The sequence below is a fragment of the Saccostrea echinata genome, unplaced genomic scaffold, assembly GCF_033153115.1.
Source record: "Saccostrea echinata isolate AGI-Se365-2 ecotype Australia unplaced genomic scaffold, CSIRO_AGI_Sech_v1 ptg000025l, whole genome shotgun sequence".
Classification (NCBI taxonomy): domain Eukaryota; kingdom Metazoa; phylum Mollusca; class Bivalvia; order Ostreida; family Ostreidae; genus Saccostrea; species Saccostrea echinata.
In genome coordinates this window covers 7,395,296-7,419,774 of record NW_026889774.1, presented here as the reverse complement: position 1 = coordinate 7,419,774, position 24,479 = coordinate 7,395,296, and the positions used below count along the sequence as shown (strand labels likewise).

The following is a 24,479-nucleotide window of genomic DNA, read 5'->3' as shown; positions in this document are numbered from 1 at the left end:
AGGTTAAAGTTTCTAAAATGCAAGTCAAAATCCAGGCCAAAAGATAAAAAAAAATTTAAATTTGAAAGCCCTAGCTGCAACTGTTCAAAAGTTATGGCGAAGGTTAAAGTTTTTTAAAAGTAAGTAAAATGTCAAGGTCAAGGTCAAAGTTGTTGGTATCCAAAGGAAGGTCTTGTCACAAAGATTACATATGTAAAGTATGAAAGCCCAAGCACCAACCATTCCAAAGTTATGGCCAAGGTTAAAGTTTTTCGAAAGTAGGTCAAACTCCTATATCAAGGTTAAAGGGTCAAAGTGGTTGGTATTCAAAGGAAGATGATGTCACAAGGATTACATATCTGAAGTATGAAAGCCCTAGCATCAACCATTCAAAAGTTGTGGCCAAGGTTAAAGTTTTTCAAAAGTAGGTCAAACTCCTAGGTCAAGGTCAAAGGGTCAAAGAGGTTGATATCCAGAGGAAGGTCTTGTCACAAGTAATACACATTTGAAGTTTGGAACCCCAAGCACCAACTGTTCAAAAGTTATGGCCAAGGTTAAAGTTTTTCAAAAGTAGGTCAAACTCCAAGGTCAAGGTCAAAAGGTCAAAGTTGTTGGTATCCAAAGGAAGGCCTTGTCACAGAGAATACACATGTGAAGTTTGAAACCCCAAGCACCAACTGTTCAGAAGTTATGTCCAAGGTTAAAGTCTCATAAAATTTTGCAAAAGTGGGTCAAACTCCAAGGTCAAAAGGTCAAATATGATGGTACCCAAAGAAAGGTCTTGTCACAAGGAATACACATGTGAAATATGAAAGTCATAGCTCCAACCAATCAAAAGTTATGGGCAAGGTTAAAGTTGACAACAGATAAACAGACAAACGGACAAACAGACAGACAGGACAAAAACAATATACCCCTGGGATCTTTCGACCGAGGCATAAAAACTATTTTCAGCACCCTGTTGCAGATAGAAAGACACTTTATGTGATCTCACATATTAAGTATTTTGAATAAAAAAAATGTATATCATATGTCATATCAGCCCTCAGGTTCCATATACATGTATTTAGCTCTCGAGCCTTTGGCCCTTGGGTTGAAATGACATATTATATGGATTTTAGTATGTAATATTCTCTATGTATTACATTAGAAGGTACATTTATAATAACCTTGTTATGGAAAATTTGCTTATTCAAAACTGTTCATCACTTAAATTGTCAATAACGCTTTTTTTTTCTTTCAGTTACATTGACTTCATTGTGGTGCATGTTCATTTCACATTTACAGTGTATACCGTTTATAGAAAATATTCCGGTATCAATAGAATTTAAAACAGGTTTCTTATGATACAAAAATGAGGTATTTCCACACTTTTTACCTTTAAAGAAAGGGTGTGACAATAATACACATACATGTATGGTTAATTCAGGTTAAACAAGATCTTTCAAGAATAAATATTCTTGAAATCTTTAATAACAATATAATGCAGACAGCAGTATGTTTTGAAGTCCCGAAAAAGTCATTTTCAGCACACTCTAGCTGTGTCACACACACACACACACAAAAAATCTCTCTCTCTCTCTCTCTCTCTCTCTATATATATATATGTAAACATTGAATGCAAGAGTGGAGAAAAAAATTAAAAATCGATGAGTTCCTGTTCTCAATCATAAACTGATACTTTTACACATGGAAACTTGAACAATCTAGTAGTTCTAATCATTTAGGAGGTCAAGTTTAATATTTTTGACCACTCCATTTGGTATTTGTTGTCCTTCAACTTTTATTTCCGTGCTGCCCATGGTCAATGTGACGTGAGCTTCGCGGTCAAGGCCGCCAGTCAAGTCTGACATGTCCACGTTGAATGCTTTCCCCATACTCTTAGAAGAAGTATCTGTTGTGTAACGCGGTTCTTCTTCGTCCGACTTAAAAATCTCGACAGGAACAAATTTCGTATTTGCTTCCATGGGGGACACCGGTAGAATAGCTTTGTCGGTGGTGTTAAATTCTTCATTTTTTGTGACGAATTTACAGAACCAATCACCGCACATTTTCTCGACTTTTCTGTTTTTAAATTGTTTTTGAATATCGTCTCCATCTAGCCAACATCGCGCAAAGCGAGCGCCTAAGGAGAAAGGGGCGCGCCGTGAGTAGATGACTTCAGGCCAGTGCCGATAAATTACTGCTCCCTTCAGCACGGCGAGGTCAGCATCATTTGGCACTACGACCTTTAGATCATGGAAAGTGCTTTTGATCTGCTCAGATATTAGAGGGCATTGAGAAAATCCACCCACCATAATGACGTCAGATATCCTATACAAATGGGGCTTGTCCAAAATCTCCTTCATAATATTCAAAATACTTTCCACCGACGGCTGAAAAAGTTGATAGATCAAGTCTTTGTTGATGTACAATTTATCTCTGCTCAATGTTAAATGTTCTATAGAATTAAAATGTTCACGAGGATTCAATTTACGCAAACTCTCGAATATTTCTAGGAGAACTGGTGGAATTGACATTTTTAATCTGCCTTTAAGATCAAATTGTAATGTCCGCTTCTTCTGTTCTATCTCAGTTTCTAAGTCAAGCCATGAAGCTTTGTATTCATTATTTGTTCGAAACTTTTTCATGACATCTTTCCCAAACACTTCTTCAAAATAGCTTGCAATTCTTATATTCACCGACTCACCACCCAGACCATTGCCACACGCATAATGTAGTTCTCGTAATGTTCTGTCTTCCCGAACCTCCTTAACGACAATGTCGATTGTGCCACCTAAAAACAAAATCAAACAGTTACTGAAGCAAACTAATATTTAGAATAGCTAAAACACAAAGGCACGTTATGTACCTCCAAGATCGAGAACCATATATTGAGTTCCAGGATGGAACGGCACCAATTCCTTCTCTCCTGATGTTTCTTTCTTTGAGACCGTCATTTCTTTGACGTAAACAGAGGCTGCCTCGGGCTCAAGGGCAAATTCTAATTGGTTGCTAGCGATTCCTGCCTAAATTTAGAGAAATAATACATACCTAAATTAAATCTTTTAGTAAATTAGCAACCAATGCCAAAAAAAACAAGATGTGTTTGTGAAACACTGATGCCTCCGTATGGCAGCTTATGGCGAAGGTTAAAATTTCTAAAATGCAAGTCAAAATCCAGGCCAAAAGATAAAAAATGTTAAATTTGAAAGCCCTAGCTGCAACTGTTCAGAAGTTATGGCGAAGGTTAAAGTTTTTTAAAAGTAAGTAAAACATCAAGGTCAAGGTCTAAGTTGTTGGTATCCAAAGGAAGGTCTTGTCACAAGGATTACATATGTAAAGTATGAAAGCCCTAGCACCAACCATTCAAAAGTTATGGCCAAGGTTAAAGTTTTTCGAAAGTAGGTCAAACTCCTATGTCAAGGTCAAAGGGTCAAAGTGGTTGGTATCCAAAGGAGGGTCTTGTCTCAAGGATTACATATATGAAGCATGAAAGCCCTAGCACCAACCATTCAAAAATTATGGCCAAGGTTAAAGTTTTTCAAAAGTAGGTCAAACTCCTATGTCAAGGTCAAAGGGTCAAAGTGGTTGGTATCCAAAGGAAGGTCTTGTCACAAGGATTGCATATGTGAAGTATGAAAGCCCTAGCACCAACCATTCAAAATTTATGGCCAAGGTTAAAGTTTCTCAAAAGTAGGTCAAACTCCTAGGTCAAGGTCAAAAGGTCAAAATGGTTGGTATCCAAAAGAAGGTATTGTCACAAGGATTACATATGTGAAGTATGAAAGCCCTAGCTCTAACCGTTCAAAAGTTATGGCCAAATTTAAAGTTTTTCAAAAGTAGGTCAAACTCCTAGGTCAAGGTCAAAGGGTCAAAGAGGTTGATATCCAGAGGAAGGTCTTGTCACAAGGAATACACATGTGAAGTTTGAAACCCCAAGCACCAACTGTTCAAAAGTTATGGCCAAGGTTAAAGTTTTTCAAAAGTAGGTCAAACTCCAAGGTCAAAAAGTCAAAGTTGTTGGTATCCAAAGGAAGGCCTTGTCACAGAGAATACACAAGCGAAGTTTGAAACCCCAAGCACCAACTGTTCAGAAGTTATGTCCAAGGTTAAAGTCTCATAAAATTTTGCAAAAGTGGGTCAAACTCTAAGGTCAAGGTCAAAAGGTCAAATATGATGGTACCCAAAAAAAGGTCTTGTCACAAGGAATACACATGTGAAATATAAAAGTCATAGCTCCAACCAATCAAAAGTTATGGGCAAGGTTAAAGTTGACAACAGACAAACAGATAAACAGACAAACAGACAGACAGAACAAAACAATATACCCCCGGGATCTTTCGATCCAGGGGCATAAAAACACACATAAAAATAACGCTGATACAAACTTCGTGCGCAGCAACTCTCATGAATTCTTTGGACTTGGGATCCCAGATTGCTGGTATAGTAAGAACCCAGAGAATTTCGTTTTCTTTAACATCAATGCCAGCCTTCTCGAGTTCATTCAAAAGCTCTTTCTTCATAAATCGTATGCTGTGAGCAAACACGTCCACTGCTAGCACTGGATTTCCCTGGTCATCATTTATGGTTGTGTTTTTTGTAAGAACCTAAAAAAAATGAGTAATCAGTGTTTGAAGCTTGTTCTACTATATATATTTAAAAAAATATGTGAATATTATTTGAATACAATACTTGCATCAGTATATATATTTGAAGAACAAGACTTACGTCGTTTTTGTGCAGAATCATTTTGAATTTCCGAAAGAAACGCCATCCTGTGTGCTTATTCTCATTGGCCAGCTGAACATATTTTTCCTCTGCTTTGTATCCAAATGAATCAAATTCCTCGTCTTGGGTAAGAAGTAAACTTGTAGGAGTTTTGTGAGAGATAAGCCCAGCCCCGCTTCCTGACTGCCAATTATGAGTTAGAACTTTACACATCTCTTGCGCTGATTTCGACTCCTCAAGATCAGATTTAAAAGTGTACGCATAGCCGGAGTATGTTGTCCCAAAGTCGATGGCAGCTATTATAATTTTTCCAGAACGGTTACTTGGATTTCCATTAGCCATTACGGTGCTTTAGTGTTTCAATTTTACCATGCTAGTTACTGCAACAGTTTTGAAAACTAAATTGAAACGAAATATAAACACGTATGACGTTTTATTTCATTTCATATTTTGTCCCTAGGCATCAATTTTACAAAATCGAATTTAGTACCAAAGCAGAACCCAAAATGGAAATATCATTTGTCACATATGAAAAAATACAATAAAAGACAATATACATTGTAGAGTAATTATACCCCACGCAACAAGTTGCGTGAGGTATAATGTTTTGACCCGTCCGTCAGTCAGTCAGTTAGTGTGTCAGTCAGTCAGTCCGTCAGTCCTGTTTTTTTTTTTTTGTCAGCGCAACTCCTCATAAACCGCTGCACAGAATTTCGTCAAACTTTGCAGATATTTAGGACACAATTTGTAGATGTGCATATTACCAGGAAATTCTGATTCCTTTATTTTTTCTGGGAATTTCGGCACTTTTCAACTTAGATTTTTGGCCATTATACTGTGTATTTAAAATGCTCTATGCCATTCATTACGTGTTGCATTGTCGAGTTTTGGTGGAGCGTGGGGTATGTGAGCTTGCTCACTTTTTCTTTCATTCTTTTCGGTTTAAACTATTATATACGGTACGTACAAAAGTGATAAACTTCCAATTGTGTTAACCCATTTTTTGCAGATTATATTGAAAAAAAATATACAGCTCAACAGATGAACATGAATAATGTTATAAAGTAATAATCAATATCTAACAAGTGACAACTACTGATCTGTTGACTAACTTAAAAACTCACATAATTAGCATAGCACAATGACATCAACATCTCTTCACAGTTTATCAAATGTAGTTGTCTGAGAAGTATATGAATTGTGGGTATCGACCTGGGTAGCCCAGAGGTTAGGGCTGATGATTAATGCAGGGGTTCCGGACTCGATTCTGGGTCCAGCCATAATTAAATTTTCTTCTTCCCTGTTACAATTGGTGCCGTGACCAGGATTTGAAAACGCGCGCGGATCTAGAAGGGGGGGGGACCCCCCTCCCCTGGAATTTGCATAGATATTAAATGTATATACTGAAGCAAATAAAAAATGACTTTGGACACCCCCCCCCAGAAAACGTGGACCCCACCAACACTACCACGAAATAGGTGTTTTTCACGTTTGGGAAATTGAATTGTTCATAGGTTTGTTTTTTACGAAAGCCCATTGAGCTCATTTTGCGCGTTTATTCGCGAAAGTTTCGCGTTTATTCGCGAAAAATATTTTTTTTTTACCTACCAAAATGAGCTCAATGGGCTTTCGTAGTTTTTGTTTTGTTTTGTTTTGTTTTTTTGGACGGGGATGGAACCCCCCCCCCCCCTTGGAAAAAAATCCTGGATCCGCGCCTGGAAAAGGTGGTTAGGTAGAGTAGATTGGGGAGTCGGCTTCGGTGGATCAGTGGTTGGAGCACTTGACTATTAATGCAGGGGTCCCAGGTTCGATTCCCATGGCACAGCAATAATTTTTCTCCTTTATTACATATTTATTTTCATTTTTTTTAAATTTATTTACCACCCCAAGACTTGCAGGTGAAATTTTAGGATAGAGTGTTTTTGGGTACATGGGTTGTGGATTTTGACATGGGTAGCTCCGTGGTTAAAGAACCTGACTACAGAAATGCAGAGCCTGTTTTACAAAAGAACTTAGGACTAAGACTAAAAATATAAAATAGTTGTAAAATCTCACCAAATTAATAATTTTAAATGATTATACTTAAACAAAGTTATAAAATTAAATGCTTCTTTTTCAACTGAAAACCACAATTTAAACAATGTAAGAAATGAAATAAATTGCAAAAGTAGATGTTGGTTTTAGTCGTAAGTTCTTTTGTAAAATAGGGCACAGTGAGGGTCCCCGGCCCTATTTCCGGTCCAGCTATATTTTTCTCCTTTCCTGTTTCTCAGCAATAAAAAGTGTTGGTTTTATAGACATATTAATTGCTCCGAAGATGACATTTCAGATTAGATTATGAAGATTTCTTGTTAAGAAGTGTAAATAATGATATTACTCCTTAGTAAATACCAAAATATTCTTGTGTTGGTTTATAATCTTTCCTTTTCCTTAAAAAAAAAAAAAACAGATACCAACCATGCAATTTTTAAAGTCTATGATTGTCATGCATCCCTGCATTATTGAATAAAAAATATTAAGAATATAATCAATAAAATATAAAAAATGTAAAAAAAAAAAAAATGTAAAAAAAAAAAAAGTAAACAACAAACAACTAACACGTACATCAATCTGTTCTTGTTCAGGCTAATAGCAAATCGAATACATCATGCATTTTAAATGTAAACATAAACGACGAGAGAGTTCGATTGATTGATTGAATGTTGTTTAACGTCTCATTCGAGAATTTTTCACTTATATAGAGACGTCACCGTATGCCGGTGAAGGGCTTCAAATTTAGACCTATACCAGGCGCGGATCTATGAATTTTTTGCAGGGTGCAGGGGGAGGGGGGGGGGGGTTTCCACCCCAGTCCAAAAAAAAAAATCCAACCTAGAAAATTCTTGACAAGCAAAAAAATAAATAAATAAATAAAAACAAAAAAAAAAAACATAAACTCCTTCCCGAAACGTGAAAAACCTATTTCATAGGGGTGGGATGGGGGGGGGGAGGGGGGAGGGGTAGTCGCTGACTTCTAAAGCTTCATACCTATGACTTTTCATACCAACACAGATCCGCGTTTTGAGGGGGATCCGCGTTTTCTAGGGGGAGGGGGGTTCAAGGTCACTTTTAGTTGGTTTAGTTTATACATTTAATAACTCTGCAAATTCCAGGGCGGGTCTGGAACCCAACCCCCCCCCCCCCCCCCGATATCCCTCTATGAGCGGTGAGGGTTCTTTATCGTGCCAACACCTACTGTGACACGAGACCTCGATTTTTAAGGTATCATCCGAAAGACCCGTGACTTTCACTTCTAGTGCCGGGCGCTTGGCGAAGGAACATTCACTACCTATGTATTCGTCTTAGGTTTGACGCGGCGCGGTGAACGAGAATCGAACTCGGGCCTCCCGATCACGAAGCGAGCGCCCGGCCTACATGTACCATTAAGCTATCGTGACCGGTAGCCTGTTTCCTTGACCTTCCCATAATGCTGCGCAAACTTTTCTTGACCTTTCCATAATGCTGCGCAGGGGCTACCGTGACCGGTTAAAAGTCTAGAACATATATGTTTTTGGTGTTTGATTATGAATTAGAATGTCGTTGTCATAGAATATTGAGAATTTTTATCATAATTTATATACTGAAACGCAAAAGAAACGCAACATCCTATTTTAGAGGGGAAAATCATATAAAGGATATAATTTTGTATCTAAAAAGTACGGATATCTTCAACATTGTAAGTTTCGATAATTTAACGGTTGAATGATTTTCATGCCATAACCGAAGTTAAGTTTGAGCCCGCTGAACAGAAATCAAAAATTGCATATTTAACAAAACATTTGACAAAAATATGGGGTTTTAAGGGTTTGTATCTGTTTAACACAAGTAATTCAGCAATATTTCGCAAAATAAATTCTCCTTTCGTTTCCGGAAGAGATGGCAAGGCTTCCTGAAAATGACTTAAGTACGCATTTCAAGTGCTCTAACTGGAAAATCTGAAAATAAAGTTGATGGAGAATTGCAGATGCAAAAATGCACGACAACACGCCTCAACAGGCTCATACGTATCATTAGCATGAATGATAGTCCGTTGACCGGAAGTCCAAGTGTTACTACACTGCGCTAGGTTAGAGAAAATTCGACTTTATCATCTGAAAAACGGACATTTAAAAATGGCAAAGAATATTTTTTTCGCTCAGATCCCGAGATTGATGAACTTACTGCATCGTGGAGATCAAGCTGCAATTGTTGTGCATGGCAGTCTTCCACGCTATAATTGAATGGCTGAGAAGGGAGGGTGTTTTAACAGTCATGTGTTACTTTCTAAAGTTAAAAGGTAATCATTTAACATTGTTATCAAATCTTTGATGCTTTTAAATCGAGTTTAACTTAACTGTAATCAGTTTTGAAAATCATTAGTTAAAAGGTTCAAATATTTGTAGATTACTGCTTGTTGCGTTTCTTTTGCGTTTCAGTATATTATTAAACTGGTTATTTAAAATAAAGAGGAAAATTCATAAAGTGTCAACAAAAACTGCCAAACATTTCTTTCTTCTGCTTTTATGTGGCAATGTCCCTTAAAAAATGTCAGAAGTTTCGTTGCAATTACAAAAATACCGAATCGATGATACAGTTGTGTGTTTTACAAGGTCGGTGGAGGAAAGTAGAGACGAACTTTCAATGTACATGTAACAAATCATTTGGGTTACGGTATATCGTACGCGATCTTGATATATTGTGAATACCAATTAGTATCAGTATGCCCTTGTAAAAATAATAGCTTTGATATGTATAATCTGCTTTATGGCAACGATATGATTTCTGAAAGGGTCAGTGCTTTTCAACAGAATCATTTATAAAACGAAAATAGATTGTGGCAACTGATTTCTATAATGAAAGTGGGGTAAAAATGTACACAATAAATGAATAATCTAACATATGTATGATTCACTAAAATCTTACAATACCAAAATACGTACCATTAATTATTTCAAAGAGCCTTTGATAAGTTAATAATTAAGCCATATACACGGTGTAACACAGCCATACGCAAAGGGTTATTAAATATCTACTTTCGTTTTAAATACAGAAACAGGTACATGTTACGCCACGAACAGGAAAAGAACATAAATATAAATCTACAGTGTATATGAAATACAATAGGCCCTTAATGGCTTTAATGATCAAATGAGCATAATACAAACTTAATTGTAAAGGATCAATGGAACAGGCAATACACTCAATTATAAATCATACAAAATAAATTAAACTGATTGAGATATGCTGCTCAAAACAAGAGAAATATAGGATATGATCTGAGATCAACAAGATAGTTAGTCTGGAAAAACAGCAACAGCTTGATCAGAAAGGAGGTCTGTTTGCTTGTCTGTATCTGCCAGTGCTAACCAAACTCAACAACACAACAGTGCTCGTGCAATACTACATATTCACATATATAGTTACATATTGTAGACCAGCAGATTCCCTATACCGCTGGCCTCTTTTGGTTTTAGAATAATATTCAATGTACAAATATATAATTAAGATATTTTTTTGTGGTAAGTTAATTTAATATTTATTATTTACATGTTTACATACCACTTTTTAAAAACTGTCCTATTATGCATTAAAGATTTTCGTATAATTTTTTTAATGCAATATGCCTATTAACTACACTATACCTGCAGTGATTAATTAAAATATGTAAATAGTAAAAGGTAACTTCTTTTCTTTCCGTGCATGATCATAACAAAGCCCCAACCAGAATCCCTGACCCAAGAACCATGAATTTCATAATTTTGGAAGAAGCCCTCTTGTTCGTCATAATCATGCACTTAGTTTGTTTGCTAAATACCCAGGAGCAGAGAAATTCTAAGATTAAAAAAAAATGCATTTCCACTATATGACCAATAGTTCCCCGCCCTTAAACTTCAGAACTCCAGACCCAGGGACCACAAATTTCACATGAAAAGAAAATTAAAGATTTTTGAAGATTGCATTAGTTTTGATGGTTTTGCCCCATCCCTCAGTTTCCAGGGGACATAGACAATGAAATCGATATTTTTTTCCCCCTTTTGTCCATAGATGCTATTACCCAAATTGGTTGAAATTGACTCAGCGGTTCCAGATAAGAAGCTAAAAATCTGACAAGCAAAAGAATAAAATAATATACTAGTAATATAATAAAAAAAAAAAGTAGGGGAGCAGCATCTAAATGAAAATTTAGTAGAGCAAAATACTATACTCAGAAAAAAGTGGGACTGAGCCTTCCTTTCCATCCCTATTCTCTTTAGAGAAGTGGACAGGCTTTTAGGCGAAAGCCTGTCCACTTCTCTAAAGAGAATATTCCACCCCCACCCCCGCGTTCTACAGGCCTGCATGTTCTCAGTAGTGCGATTCCATGTGAGTGTTACTGTTAAAATTTTAGCATAAATTTTTAGAGAAATAACGTAGAAATTACTTACCAATTGTTTAAGTAAATTACAGTATTATAAAGTTTAAGTAAATTACAGTATTATAAAATTCAGCAGCAATAAATGGCAAATGAAATAACGTACACATATAATTTCACAGAAAATCCCCATCACTGTACTGCACATTTAATTGATCATTAAGTTTAGGAATAATCCATCAAATTATACTCTGTATGTTATATATAATGCTGTTTTTGACATTCATCATCATTCTGTGTTAAAGACCCTCACCATGAAAAGCATAGAAACTCTCTCTTGGAAAAACTTGAGTGCGTTGGTGGTATTTCTAGCCTCCTGTCTTCTTGTTAAGGTACGAATTTACTTCACTTTTTATGAGTTAACTTGTAATATTTCTTAATACATGTATCTATTAGTGGGATCCAAGGGTTGATTATTATTCTATACTACGTGTTCTACATTCCCAAACGCCCCAGCCCCATTAAATAGGTTTTTCGAATACAGACAATTTGTTTATCTTTTCTTTTTGTTTGTTTGTTAATGTGTTTGTTTTTATTTTTTGCTTGACCAAAAACTTCTGATTTATTTTTTGGTGTTTTGTTTTCGTTGTTTTGATTATTTTTTTTTTTTATTAATTTTATTTATTTATTTTTGGAGTGGGAGTGAGTCCCTCTCTCCTGGAAAAAAATTCTGAATCCGCGCATGAAGTCTTCATATTTTTATTATATTACAATATACACGCGCATATCCAGGATTTTTTCTCAGGGGGTTCAAAACCTACCCACCCCCAAAAATCCGACTCAGAATTGTTGAAAATCAAAACAATGCAACTTAAAAAAAAGAACAAAGATAACAAAACCATAAACAACTAGTCAAAATCCGAAAAACCTTTACGTGGCCGTTTCAGAAATTTTGGAATGATGGAACAAAAGAATATTATAAAAATATTGATAAACCAAAAAAAAAAAAAGCCTTGATACTACATGTATAATGATGTAATAATTTTGAAAATTTCGGGAAGGTCTGGACCCACTCTATTCCATCTAAACCCGCACATGATGTAAAGCACTAGTATCAATCATGTACAAATTAGTTTCGTTACAGTTAATATTCAAAACGTAAGCCGAACATTTACCATGTATACAAGCTGACTTTTCACTGTTTGGTAGAAATAAAGTCTGTATGTAAATGTAGCTCATCATAACAAAAACGGTCTTTTTTTCCTTTAAAAACATAAATCTTAGTTTTAAAAAAACAATTCTCTTTTACATTAAACAAGAAATTGATTTCAGTTTTTGATACTGCATGTATTTACATGTATTTATATTATGGCAATTTACAGAATGTTGTGTTTGAGAAGACATTATATCAAATAATTGTATCTGATCACAAACTTGTGTCTTTTTGTCGATAAAATATGTTCAATTCAAATGCCAGCAATAACTTACAAAAAGCAGAACTAAAAATATTATTGTAGACAGGAAATGAATTAATTGATAATATTAATGAACAATAAATTTCGATTATATGTAATAAATACCAACTTTGATAGTATCGAGGTTTGCCTTCTACTAAAGTCTTACATTTCAACATTTGGTAGTTAGAGGCAGCACATGTTGTTATCCTCAATGAAATGTTATTGTTCAGAAAAATACAGACGATGACATAATTTTCCTGTTGGTATTTATGATAACACTCTGAACCAAGATCTGTCATCAAGTTTTTACTGCAGGTTCATAAACTTTTTCTGTTCATTATAGCCCAAGTTACAATTCAATGGTATGAATTTTAAAATTAATTGCAACATATGCTTCAATTCGAATGATTTAGAATGATGCAGTGCTGACCAGCGGGTATTAATCGAAATGTTCATTTTGCATTTTTAACAATACAAAACAGTAAAACACGCTTATAGCGAACTCGTTTATAATGAATTGACTCTTACAGCAAAGCAATTTTCATTCCCCATGACTTTAAATGTATATTGTAAACTGAAGGGGTATAATGAATTACATTATAACGAAGTAAAATCGTCCTTCCCTGGCACTTCGTTATAAGCCTGTTTTACTGTATACCAAACAAATGAAAGATTATACAATATAAATGATTTTTTTTACAGTAAAAATGAAAATTATACAATATACAAACGGAAAATTTTACAATACAAAAAAATATTATATAGTTATACAATGGAAAAGATCGAATATTGCAACGTTTGATATGCCATCATTTTATTTTAATGACATTTGTATGGCAAGTTCTGTGACATGCAAAACATCAACTTGCAAGAACAATCATCCTCCCCACTCAACAAAGTGCGTGTATTGCGTATTAAACTTAGCAATATTCAATCTTTTTCATTTCTATTCTATAATTGTCCATTTATATCATACTGAATATTTCTCTTTTTTCATATCTATTCCATAATTGCATACTTTCAACTGGAAACAGAGAAAGGTCCGTTCGGGGTGACATACACTGCTGCTTGCGACAGGAAATGATCTAGTTTTCTACTATTATTTTAATTTGCAAATGACGCAGTATGTCAATAATGTTTTTTTAAATTCACAAATATAATCTTTTGAATATGGCATTATCAGGGTGAATGGACAACACTTCGACCGACGAGAGACATGGAGTACAAGTTTGATTCAATCACCCGAACAATAAAGGGATTGCCAGATGGAGGCAAGAAAGCTTTCTTTACTATCCTGATGCAGGCACCAAATAATGCCTCTCCCGCTCAAAGTGACGACAGAGTGACATGGCGCAAATGTAAGTTTATAATAGGGGGAATAACTATAGTCAATAAATTTATAGTGAAATGAAACTAGCGTATAGAATGATGAAATTTTATTTTCTTTCGTCAAACTGTTATATAATTTTCTCGACGAAGTCGAGATGAGCTTACGCTATGTCCTTGGCGTTGGCGTACAGGTATGGGTTTGAGGAGCAAGTCCATTCCTAAGTAGCTATAAGCCCTACCTGGACCAAACTTGCATGGATAATATATCTTGGGATGGACACTACAAGACATGCTTCGGATGCTGGATCTGACCTGCATTTTCCAGATGAGTAATTAGATTAGTTTTGGAGCAGTTAAGTCCATTCCCATTTAACTATAAGCTCGGCACTATGATGCATCTAGGGATGGACACATCCAGACTTGCTTCAGATGCTGGATCTGACCTACATTTACCAGATGAGTGACCAAGTTAAAGTTTTTGGAGCAAGCCTATTCTAAAGTAACTATATAAGCCCAACCTGGACCAAAATTGCATGGATAAAGCATTCTAGGGATACATTCGTCTAGGTGAGCTTTGTAATCTTTGATCACCTATGTTTTATATTTTACAATGACGTCTTTATATCTGTTCGTAGTATCCGAGGGCCCAGTAAATGGCGTTTCGCGGTTTGAAGCAACACTGAACAACAGCGTGTCAGTGCCGGGATACAGAATACCTAAAATCTGGCTCTCGGCTGGCAACGATGAATTTTCGTTCCAAATGAACGAAATCTCATCCCAAGAAAGCCAAATCAGATTTAATGGAAATTCATGTCAGTTTGGAGTTCAACAAAAGCAAGATCCCGAGGGAAAAGTAATTTTCAAGATCATGTTAAAAAATTGCAATAGTGTTCCATATTGTTATCTGAATATGACGAGGAAAATTAGGGATACTTGGATTTTAACATCCGACTACTTTACACAGACCGAGGAAATGACGTCACCAGAGGACATCACGTATAGAATATGCACCGTTGACAAAGCTGCAGTTCAAAATGACGGATTGAAATTGAAGCTCGAGTTTATTTTCTCCATGTTCAACGAAAAATTCGGAGAAGAATTGTTTGAAGGTTTCATGTACCGATATAATCTTATGCAAATAAAATAACGATGAAAGAGACAGCTATAGATATGTACTGAATCACATCATGGCTCGTGCTTTTGATAGCTTCTGAAAATAAAACAAATTTTTATGACCAAAGTTGTTTATTTTTTATTTAACAATTGCCTATTGGAAATATTCATTCAGACACAATTTTAAATGTCAAGGGGATTAACATTGCCTCTAAGGTTAGACAATGCATTCTTTACATATTAAGATGGCGTTTCTATCATTACAATTTAATAGACCAATCGATTACTAATACTAGGCTTTAGGGAAAATAATGAGCAAACAGGCCTTAAACAGGGAATTTTACTACATATACAGAGAGAGAGGGGGGGGGGGGAGAGAGATCCTGAATATACTGTACATATTTATTTCAGCAGATGTCGCTGTTTTACGCTTTATGTCATGTAACCAAAAGTCTTGCGCAACCACCGAGTAACCACCGCAACCTCTCGGGCCTCTCTGACCTCTGACAGCCAAATGCTCGGCTTGAATGTATCAAAAATATATACTGGTACGTAAATTGAATAAACATCGTAAGAATTGCTTTGATTTCATTTTATTTCGCATGTATAACAATATATATCAAATTAAAAATGTTATCTAAAATATAATACACAAATGTATATATAAAAGTCAAGTCTCTGCCCCCTTTTAATGGCATTCCATAAAAACGGGGATGATTTTCAACAGCTCCTTTCACTATGCATATCAAAAGTTTTAGTATATCCATGGACTAACAATCATGTACGAAATGGGCCATAAGGGTTAGACGCTCGCTTAGAAGAACTCTTGAGGTCCGAGGATTCAATTTTTAATCCAATGCCGCGTCAAAATCTAAGGCATTTAGTGACTGCCTTTGCTAAGTTTTCGGCGTTAAAAGTAAAAGTCATGGGTCTTTTGGATATTACCTTTAAAAAGGAGGTCGCATAAATAATGATACCGTGCATAAATCAAAATTGTGATACTTCACCTAAAGCGGATAAGCTCTTTATTTGGGTGAATAATTCTAAAATGGCGTAAAGCAACACTCAATTATCAATCACATGTAACCTTAGGAAATTCCTCTCACCCTTGGCATTTCATTTTTTAAGACAAGGCTGCTGTTCCTGTAGCTAATAATGCTACTAAAGATGTGTGTTGCTTCCTGAAATTCAATTAGATTGAGTCCTCTCAACACTCAGGTAACCCAAACTATTTGGATATAGCTTAAACGTTTTTTTTTGTGTGTATTTATTCAAAAGAAACACGTGCTTTAACTGAAAGTTTAGAATATGAAATAATATACATGTACATAAGCTGATAGCCTTCACTTCCATTTATTAGATTTTTCTGCAATATAGTAAACATGAAGTTACTTTTTATGTTTATAAGAGGTTAACATGTAAATTTTGGTGTTGGTTTAAAGTGGTTATGACATGTGTAGGAGTTGCCTAACACACCCACCCTCTTGAGTTTTCCCATTACCCTAATGCTAATACGGACGAATTTCATAACAAATACTATAGCATCATTAACCAATCAACAATTATCATTAAATTGGATCATTAGCCTACTGATTCATGCAGTTTTTAAAGGAAAAATACTACTTGAAAATTTAAGGTCATTGTAGGCCGCAAAACGGCCTTATAGAGAATAGTCCTTCAGCGTAAATAAAGTTCAACAGACAAAATTAATTTAAGGGAGCCGACTGGGGTTTTCATTGCGCAATACTTCGCGCAGCATAGTAAAATAAAGCGTATTTACTCTTTTAAAGATAAACATGTATGTATATTTCAAATATGAATTAGTAAAAAATAAATTAATAAAGAGTAATTTTCCTTTTTGGAAAATTCTATAAACATTTATACTGAGAAAAATTGGATGGAAAAAATGAAACAATAAATAATTAAATAGATAAAGGATATTCAATGTTTTGTACTTGGCTATGGAATTTATTTCACAATTGGGACAGGATGATTTGATATTTTCCCCGAGTGCGAAGCACGAGTGAAAATATCAAATCATCCTGTCTCACGAGTGAAATAAATTCCATATCCAACTACTAAACATCGATTTTCCTGTCAATTACATTTTATTTGAATTAACTTTTTCCTAGAGTCGTCTTTTACTACTTAGCACAGCGCCATTGAATATTTTTCATCGTATTTGGAGAAACTTTGGCAGTTTAGTCTCTGTCAGGATGGTTTACTTTCCCTATCTTATAACAGGTCAAGGATTATTTTTTTTTACAACACTCTTGTAAAGGTAGGGAAAACTGAGAGCTTTGACGCACTTCCAATATTCTTTCGCATTGTGACAAAATTTCACTTTTATACAGTATTTCACTTGAAAATGTAATAAATATGTTAAATAGGATAGTATTATATAAATCATATTTTCGGATATATTTAAGCATCCGATATCTTCAGCACTGTGGCAAAAACTACTTTGAACTTAGCATATCAAAAACAACTTTAGTTGGTTTTCCATTCGGCATCATTTTGCCCTCTACCGTAATTTCCGTGCTCCCCATTGTCATGGTAACGTCCACTTGCCGATCGAGTCCCCCTTTCGTGTCGGCCATCTGCACTACTAAACGTCCAAGCCTTTCACAACCAAGGTCAGTTGTGTACCGCGGATTTTCTTCTGTTGATGTGTAAATATCAATCGCCATTTCAGTTGTATCGGCTGCCAAGGGAAAAACAGGAAGTGTTGCTGGTTCTTCCACTTCAAATTCGTCGTTGATGGTAACAAACTTTTCGAAATGATCCCCACACAGTACTTCTTTTCCTCGTTTTACCTTTTTGGTGACGTCATCACCTTCGAGCCATAATCGCATTAAACGAGAACCATAAGTGAACGGTGATCTGCGCGTGCGTACTACTTCCGGCCAATGGCGATAAATAACAGCTCCTTGTAGTACAGCCATGTCTGGATCGTTCGGAACAATAACATTTATGTCTTTAAATACGTCTTTTATAGTTTTAGAGACAATAGAACTTTGAGAAAATCCTCCTACCATCATGATGTCGCTCACATGATCGACGCGACGATCCGCTAAAATTTCGCGCACTAGCTTTACAATACTTGTGACAGAGGGTTGAAATACATTCTTAACTATCTCTTTATCAATATACAATTTCCCAGATTTATAGCGCAGACCTTTCAAACTACTGATATGTTCCTCGAAATTATTATCATTGTTGGTGAAGATTTCAATCAAATCTGCAGGTAAATTTATTTTCAAACTGTCCTTGCTGTCGAATTTAAGAGTCCGTTTCTTTTGCTCTATCTCTGTTTCTAGGTCGTAAAATGCTGCTTTGCATTTATTTTCGTTTTTAAAGGTAGACATGGAATCTTTTCCAAATACACTCTCAAAAAACTCGAAGAATCTGATGTTAACTGATTCCCCTCCCATTCCGTTTCCACAAGCTCGGTGCAATTCTCTTAATGTTCTGTCTTTGAGAACCTCCTTCACGCTGATGTCAACTGTACCTCCTTTAAAATACGTCATAAATTTTATTAATTCCTAAATATCTTAACCTCTGCATTCATGATATTAAACTAATAAGACTCTAAGAAAAAGATTTTTTTCTTTTAAGCTTGATATCCAAATACTTCATCGTTTATACCCATGTATTTTAATCAAAACATACCTCCTAGATCCAGCACCATAAACTGTGTTCCAGGTTTAAATGGAACTAGCTGGTGCTCATCAGCTGACAAGGATTCTTTGGCCACTTTAGTTTCTTTGACATAGACAGCTGCCGCCTCTGGTTCCAAGGCAAACTCCAACTGGTTTCCGGGTATTCCAGCCTGGTGCAAATGTAAGTATGGGATATGACAAGAAACAACTTGAAGTGAACATTAGCTCCAAAATGTCGGGGTTTCTTTTTGCTATATTCATTTACACATTTGCTAAAAATGGACGTTTATTTCCATGTCACATTTTGAAAGAAGTAGATTTATCTAGATATACGAATCCAAGTTTATAACATGATATACATGTACTAATAATCATTTAAAATTTGATGCTTTGTACACATGTTTTCTTGTTCTAAACAAGATGTGTTTGTGAAACACTGATGCCCCCGTATGGCAACTAATAACAAAGGTTAAACTTTCTCAAATGCAAATTAAATATGTTGGTACTCAAAGTAAGGTCTTGTCTCGAGGAATATACCTGTGAAATAGGAAAACCCTAGAAGCAACCATTGAATAGATATGGAAAAGGTTAAAGTTTTTCAAAAGTAAGTCAACCATCAAGGTCAAGTTCAAATGGTCAAAATTAGTGATACCCAAGGAAAAGCCTTATCACAAGAAATACACATGTGAAATATGAAAGCCCTAGCACCAATTATTCAAAGGTTATGGCCAAGGTTAATGTTTTTCAAGGGTAGGTCAAACTCCAAGGTCAAAGGGTCAAAGTTGTTGGTATCCAAAGTAAGGTCTTGTCACAAGGATTGTGAAGTATGAAAGCCCTAGCAACAACTATTCAGAAGTAATGGCCAAGGTTAAAGTTTTGCAAAAGTAGGTCAAACTCCAAAGTCAAGGTCAAAGGGTAAAGTTGTTGGTATCCAAAGGAAGGTCTTGTCACAAGGATTACATATGTGAAGTTTGAAAGCCCTAGCACTAACCGTTCAAAGTTATGGCCAAGGTTAAAGTTTTGCAAAAGTAGGTCAAGCTCCAAGGTCAAGGTGAAAGGGTCAAGGTGAAAGTATACATATGTGAAGTTTGAAAGATCATGAATGTTCAATAAAAACTTATATAGTGAATATTTAGTAAAGTGAACTACGTAAAAATCTTTTAAAGACATAAGGTCTTTTGATCAACTGCAGAAGTGAAGTTTTGACTTGTTTAAGTATTTGAATTAGCCGACTTCCTTTGATTTAGATGTGAAAAAAAATGAGATTCCATTTAAAAACTGTCTCGTATTCCTTTCCCTACCTGCTCTGCTGCAAATCTCATGAACTGCTTGGACCTTGGGTTCCATATGGCTGGTATTGTTAGTACCCATTGAATCTCTTTTTCTTCAATACTGTATCCTGTCTTTGAGAGCTGTTTCCACAATTCGTTTTTAATGTACTTTATGCTATGCGCAAAAACAGTTACAGCTTCCAAATTCTGGTTTTGATCATCGGATATCACAGTGTCTTTGTTAAGATGCTACAAATATATATTACAATATCTGAATGAAGTTCTCTTTTTATAATTGGACATTTACATGTATCAGTATCACTTTGCAGTGAATTTTTACATTGAAACAAATTAAAAATTTAACCTAAAATATTTTCTGTTTTTGAGTCCTTTATTTCTCAAAATCATTGTGCTTGCTATATATTTGCTTATATAATACGTATCCGGTGCGCAAATTGATACAAATTTCGAAACTGCATATCCCATTTTATGCAAAATGTGACATTTGTTAAACTGATCTGTGCAGCTCAGCATAAATATAGAGGCCTGTAAAACTTAATTTCCCATCAGGTAATGGGACAGTCTAGCTCTGTGGCCCCTAATAAATCCCATTAACCAAATTTAATCTTAAATGAAAAAAAAATCAAAATCAAAAATCGTTTACAGTTAAAAGCGAATTTACCTTTTCATTTAGAAGAATCATTTTGAACCTCCTGAAAAACCGCCAGCCATCATGGGCATTATCGTTAGTTAGATTATTGTACTTTTCCTCTGCTTGAAACCCAAACGAGTCGAAGTTTCCTTCTGGATTGAGAAGGAGACAAGTCGGAGTTTTGTGAGAAATAAGCCCTGCGTCACTTCCGCTTTGCCATGTTTTCGATAAAACGTTGCACATTTCTTTGGTACTTTTGGTCTTATCAAGTTCATCTTTAAATGCATAAGCATAGCCTGAATATGTTGTTCCAAAATCTATGGCAGCAATAACTATTCTGCTGTCTCGCTGGCTGTCTTTCTTGTCTTCTTCTATTCTGCCATGGACAGCCTTTCGGGGCACCCTTTCTTCCAGTCCACTGATAGGCACCTTCTCCTCCAGTCCGCTAGCCATGTTGGTATCTGAATGTATTTTGGTAAAAATTATTAGGAAAAGTATTAATATGAAAATATTTCAATTACCATATCATTTTTTTTTTTTTTTTTACAATTTGTTAACTGAATAGTTTTTGTATTCTGCTTTGGACATGTTGGTTTGTGAGGAAAAAAATCAGTAGATAAAATGAGAAAAGCTTAAGTTATTCGGATATTGCAGTTAAATATATAGCTTCATAAAAAGGGTACTTTGAATTATCTTTTAGTTTATACATTCAATGGACCTACACAGAAACGACAGGTGCTTGCAGACGCAACCCCCAAACCCACGAAAAAAACACACAGAAAAAAATTCCTAAAGCCCACCATATTAATTTGATTATACTGCAAACATATGCTTTTAAGGAGGTATACGTTGTAACGTATGTACTTTGCAAGTAAAAAATTTAATATATGGGAAGTCTAAGATAAATATGATACTCTTTGAATACATACAAAATGTGCTTTTCGCTAAAAAAAAAAAGCATTTTAGTGTAAAATTGTGGAAGAAAAAAATGTAACCCCTGCCGGGATCTTCATCAGCCGGGTACTGTAAACTCTTGAAACCACTGTGCTGAACCGTCCCTGAAACGTTCTACTTTAATTCTCACTTGAACGAAGAGCGAACGAAGAGTGAACGGTGGGCGAACGCTGATCGAACGCACGCTAGCCCCCCCCCCCCCCCCTGAAAAAAATTTATGGATTCGCGCATGTAAAATTATCTGTTATAAAAAACACCTTTATAGATTTTAACTTAGTTATCTCTTACAATTGCGTATTTATGAAGTATGGAGATAATGAACAGTAATCAAACTCAAGTCGATTGAAACAATACAAATCGAACTGGGTGCAGAACTGCAAATGTTTAAGGTCAAATGTTAATGGTTACTATTAAGTATTAAAAATATCAATTGGTAAAAGGAAATAGAAGGCAATAGTGTGACATAAATTTGAATGAATTGACTCTATAATTGTCCTCATTGCTTAACGAGGCCGAGTCTAATTCCAGTGCGCAGCTTTTTAGTTTCATGCAGTCGTATCTGCAACATAACACCTATCCAAGTATTGTAATTATAACACAAAATGAACTTTATCTGTAACGTTTATGGGTCTTAAAATGTGCTTTTAAGACAATATTTACGAATAAATGCTGAAATGGCTTTCACGACGTCACTGTTTTCCGCTTCTGTAAGCAATGCATGACGCTGAAGAATGACGCTTGACTCGCTTGAGTATTCAGGACGTCCATGGACATTTTATTAAACACTGTTGACAGAACATCAAAAGAAACATACCAGCAATCTAAACGTTATTTTTTACCAAAATAATTCATCTGCGCCGATATATACAAAATGTATGCCGCAATATGGCAAATTTAGAGGTATTGGGCATTGGGAAAAAATAAACTTTGTAATAATTTCTAGACCAAACCAGATGGTCAACTTTTTTGAAATTTCACAATTTGTTGACTTTTTACAATAACTTTCATGTATTTGACTGAAAACGAAATCCCTAGATCAGAAATGCAAAAAATATGGAGAAAATGTGATAATTTGGCGCTTTTCCAGCAAATTCCCGTACGGTCCAATAGTAGAATTTGACAACTTTTAAGATGACCCTCTTAGATGGTAAACATTTGATATTTTTATCTTAAAATAATTAATATAATAGTAAAAATTCATTCAAGAAACTTTATCAAAATATCTAGGGTAGAAATAATTAATTAGACTCGGCCTCGTTAACTCTGGTAAAACAAATTATCAGACAGCTTAGAATTATTTTCTTGGGAAGTTATCGAGACAATCTCCGTTTATTTTTCTTAAATTCTCTCCTATCTTTCGTACTGTACTTACTCATTTATTTAAAACAAGTTCTACCCCAAGTCGTTTATAGGGTCAAATCGTTGTTGCAAACTTGGTGTATGCCATGATCGATCAGCTGTTATAGCCCAGTCTGCTCTCCATAACAAATCTTTAGTATTGTTTGATTTATGCGATCTTTGCCAATTTTTTTTTAAAAAGTTTTTAAAAAAAAAAAAAATTCAGTGTTACTAGAATCTAGGAACTATGTTCAAAGATCTATCCATTGGTCCTTAAATCCAATAGTCTATATTTTCTACGCTTTTGTAACGTTACCTGGTTACACTAAGCACCACTTAGTCCACGGATTTCTATTTTGGACGAAATGAGCAACGTCGAGTTCCAATATCCAAGACTTACCTTATTTTATTCCAGTTCCTTCCACATACACTATTTCGTATCTGATCCACTTTCGTTTTTTGTCCCGTGAATTGTGTATATACGGAGCGCTCGAGATGTCTTTAACTCGTATATTAAACGTCCACTGAATATCTTATGAAAACCATGGTCGTTTATCAATACTTTAACGCCGCTAAGCAACAAACCACCCAGTACAGGTACTTAATTGACGTTTTAAATATTTTTCTTTATTGATAAAAAAAATCCTACTATAATTCCGTATAAGAAGACATTGAAATGAACATATTTTATTGCAATATATATACAATGGGATTGGGCACAAGTTCTTAAAACTTATTTCGCCCTCTCCCTACATGAGAAGTCTATAAAGTATGTGTTACACAGTTTTAGAAATAAATTTGATAAACTCATAACATGAATTTATAAACTGCAAGAAAATTTGTGATGTACAAATGCAATACATAAACAATTACAATAAATTATTTAAATCTGCCAGAGTGCTGAATATATGAATGCACAATGGAAAAAAGATATTCATTTTCAGCAACACTTAATGAAGTATCCCCCCACAGTAAAGTATGGGTGTCAACAATATGAACATTATCAAATATCAAAAACTTATCGAAAAAATCTTTCCTGGCCTTAGTATAATTAGAACAAGAGAAAAAATAATGATGCGTGTCTTCTACTTTTCCACATGAACATAATGGACTTGATATAATGTTACACCTATAGAGATCAATATTTAATGCACAGTTATGTCGAAGTCTGGTGTGCAGTACATTATTACGCCTTTTTCCAAAACTGAAATAAGGTGGAGCTACTGCTATTTTTTGTGAAATCGTTCTTTTAAAGACAAAAAGATAGCTCGAGTTTCTAGTTTCTAGTGATAATGAGTTCCATTCATTAACTACAGTTGGAACAAATGTTGATTTATAAGTTTGCAGTCTACACATGGGTATGTTATAATTTTGAGAGTTTCTTGTTGTATAAGTGGAAGCGTTATATCGCAGAGATAATCAGGAACTAAATTATGATGAATCTTATACATAGTATTTAAGGAGGAGAAGGACCTTGAGCTAAAAAAATATTTGTCATTCAATTTTTTTCATATTTTGTGTATTTCTAATTTAGTATGTCCCACATATCTTAAAGCGGTTATATCATTAGGTTTCTGACCTTATTTTGGAGATATTGACTGACAAATACTATGCCCTACAGTCTCTAAGTGGAGTTATAATTCT

The 24,479-nt window shown here is 35.1% G+C and overlaps 2 protein-coding genes across 2 annotated transcripts; one reads left to right on the top strand and one right to left on the bottom strand.

The window, feature by feature from the left end:
* Nucleotides 1-1,180: 1,180 nt before the first annotated feature.
* Nucleotides 1,181-23,254, bottom strand: LOC133191923 (heat shock 70 kDa protein 12A-like). Its single transcript, XM_061327684.1, has 8 exons — nt 23,236-23,254; nt 20,574-21,004; nt 19,922-20,140; nt 18,629-18,790; nt 4,690-5,007; nt 4,350-4,568; nt 2,831-2,987; nt 1,181-2,755 (listed from the first exon to the last, which is right to left on the bottom strand). The coding sequence occupies exons 2-8, from the start codon at nt 20,994-20,996 to the stop codon at nt 1,695-1,697; spliced, it is 2,559 nt and encodes an 852-aa protein (XP_061183668.1). The 5' UTR covers nt 20,997-21,004; nt 23,236-23,254; the 3' UTR covers nt 1,181-1,694.
* On the top strand, nt 11,371-15,085 carry LOC133192556 (uncharacterized). Its single transcript, XM_061328549.1, has 3 exons — nt 11,371-11,451; nt 13,700-13,874; nt 14,481-15,085. Exons 1-3 carry the CDS (start codon nt 11,374-11,376, stop codon nt 14,990-14,992), a joined length of 765 nt encoding a protein of 254 aa, XP_061184533.1. The 5' UTR covers nt 11,371-11,373; the 3' UTR covers nt 14,993-15,085.
* Nucleotides 23,255-24,479: the final 1,225 nt, after the last annotated feature.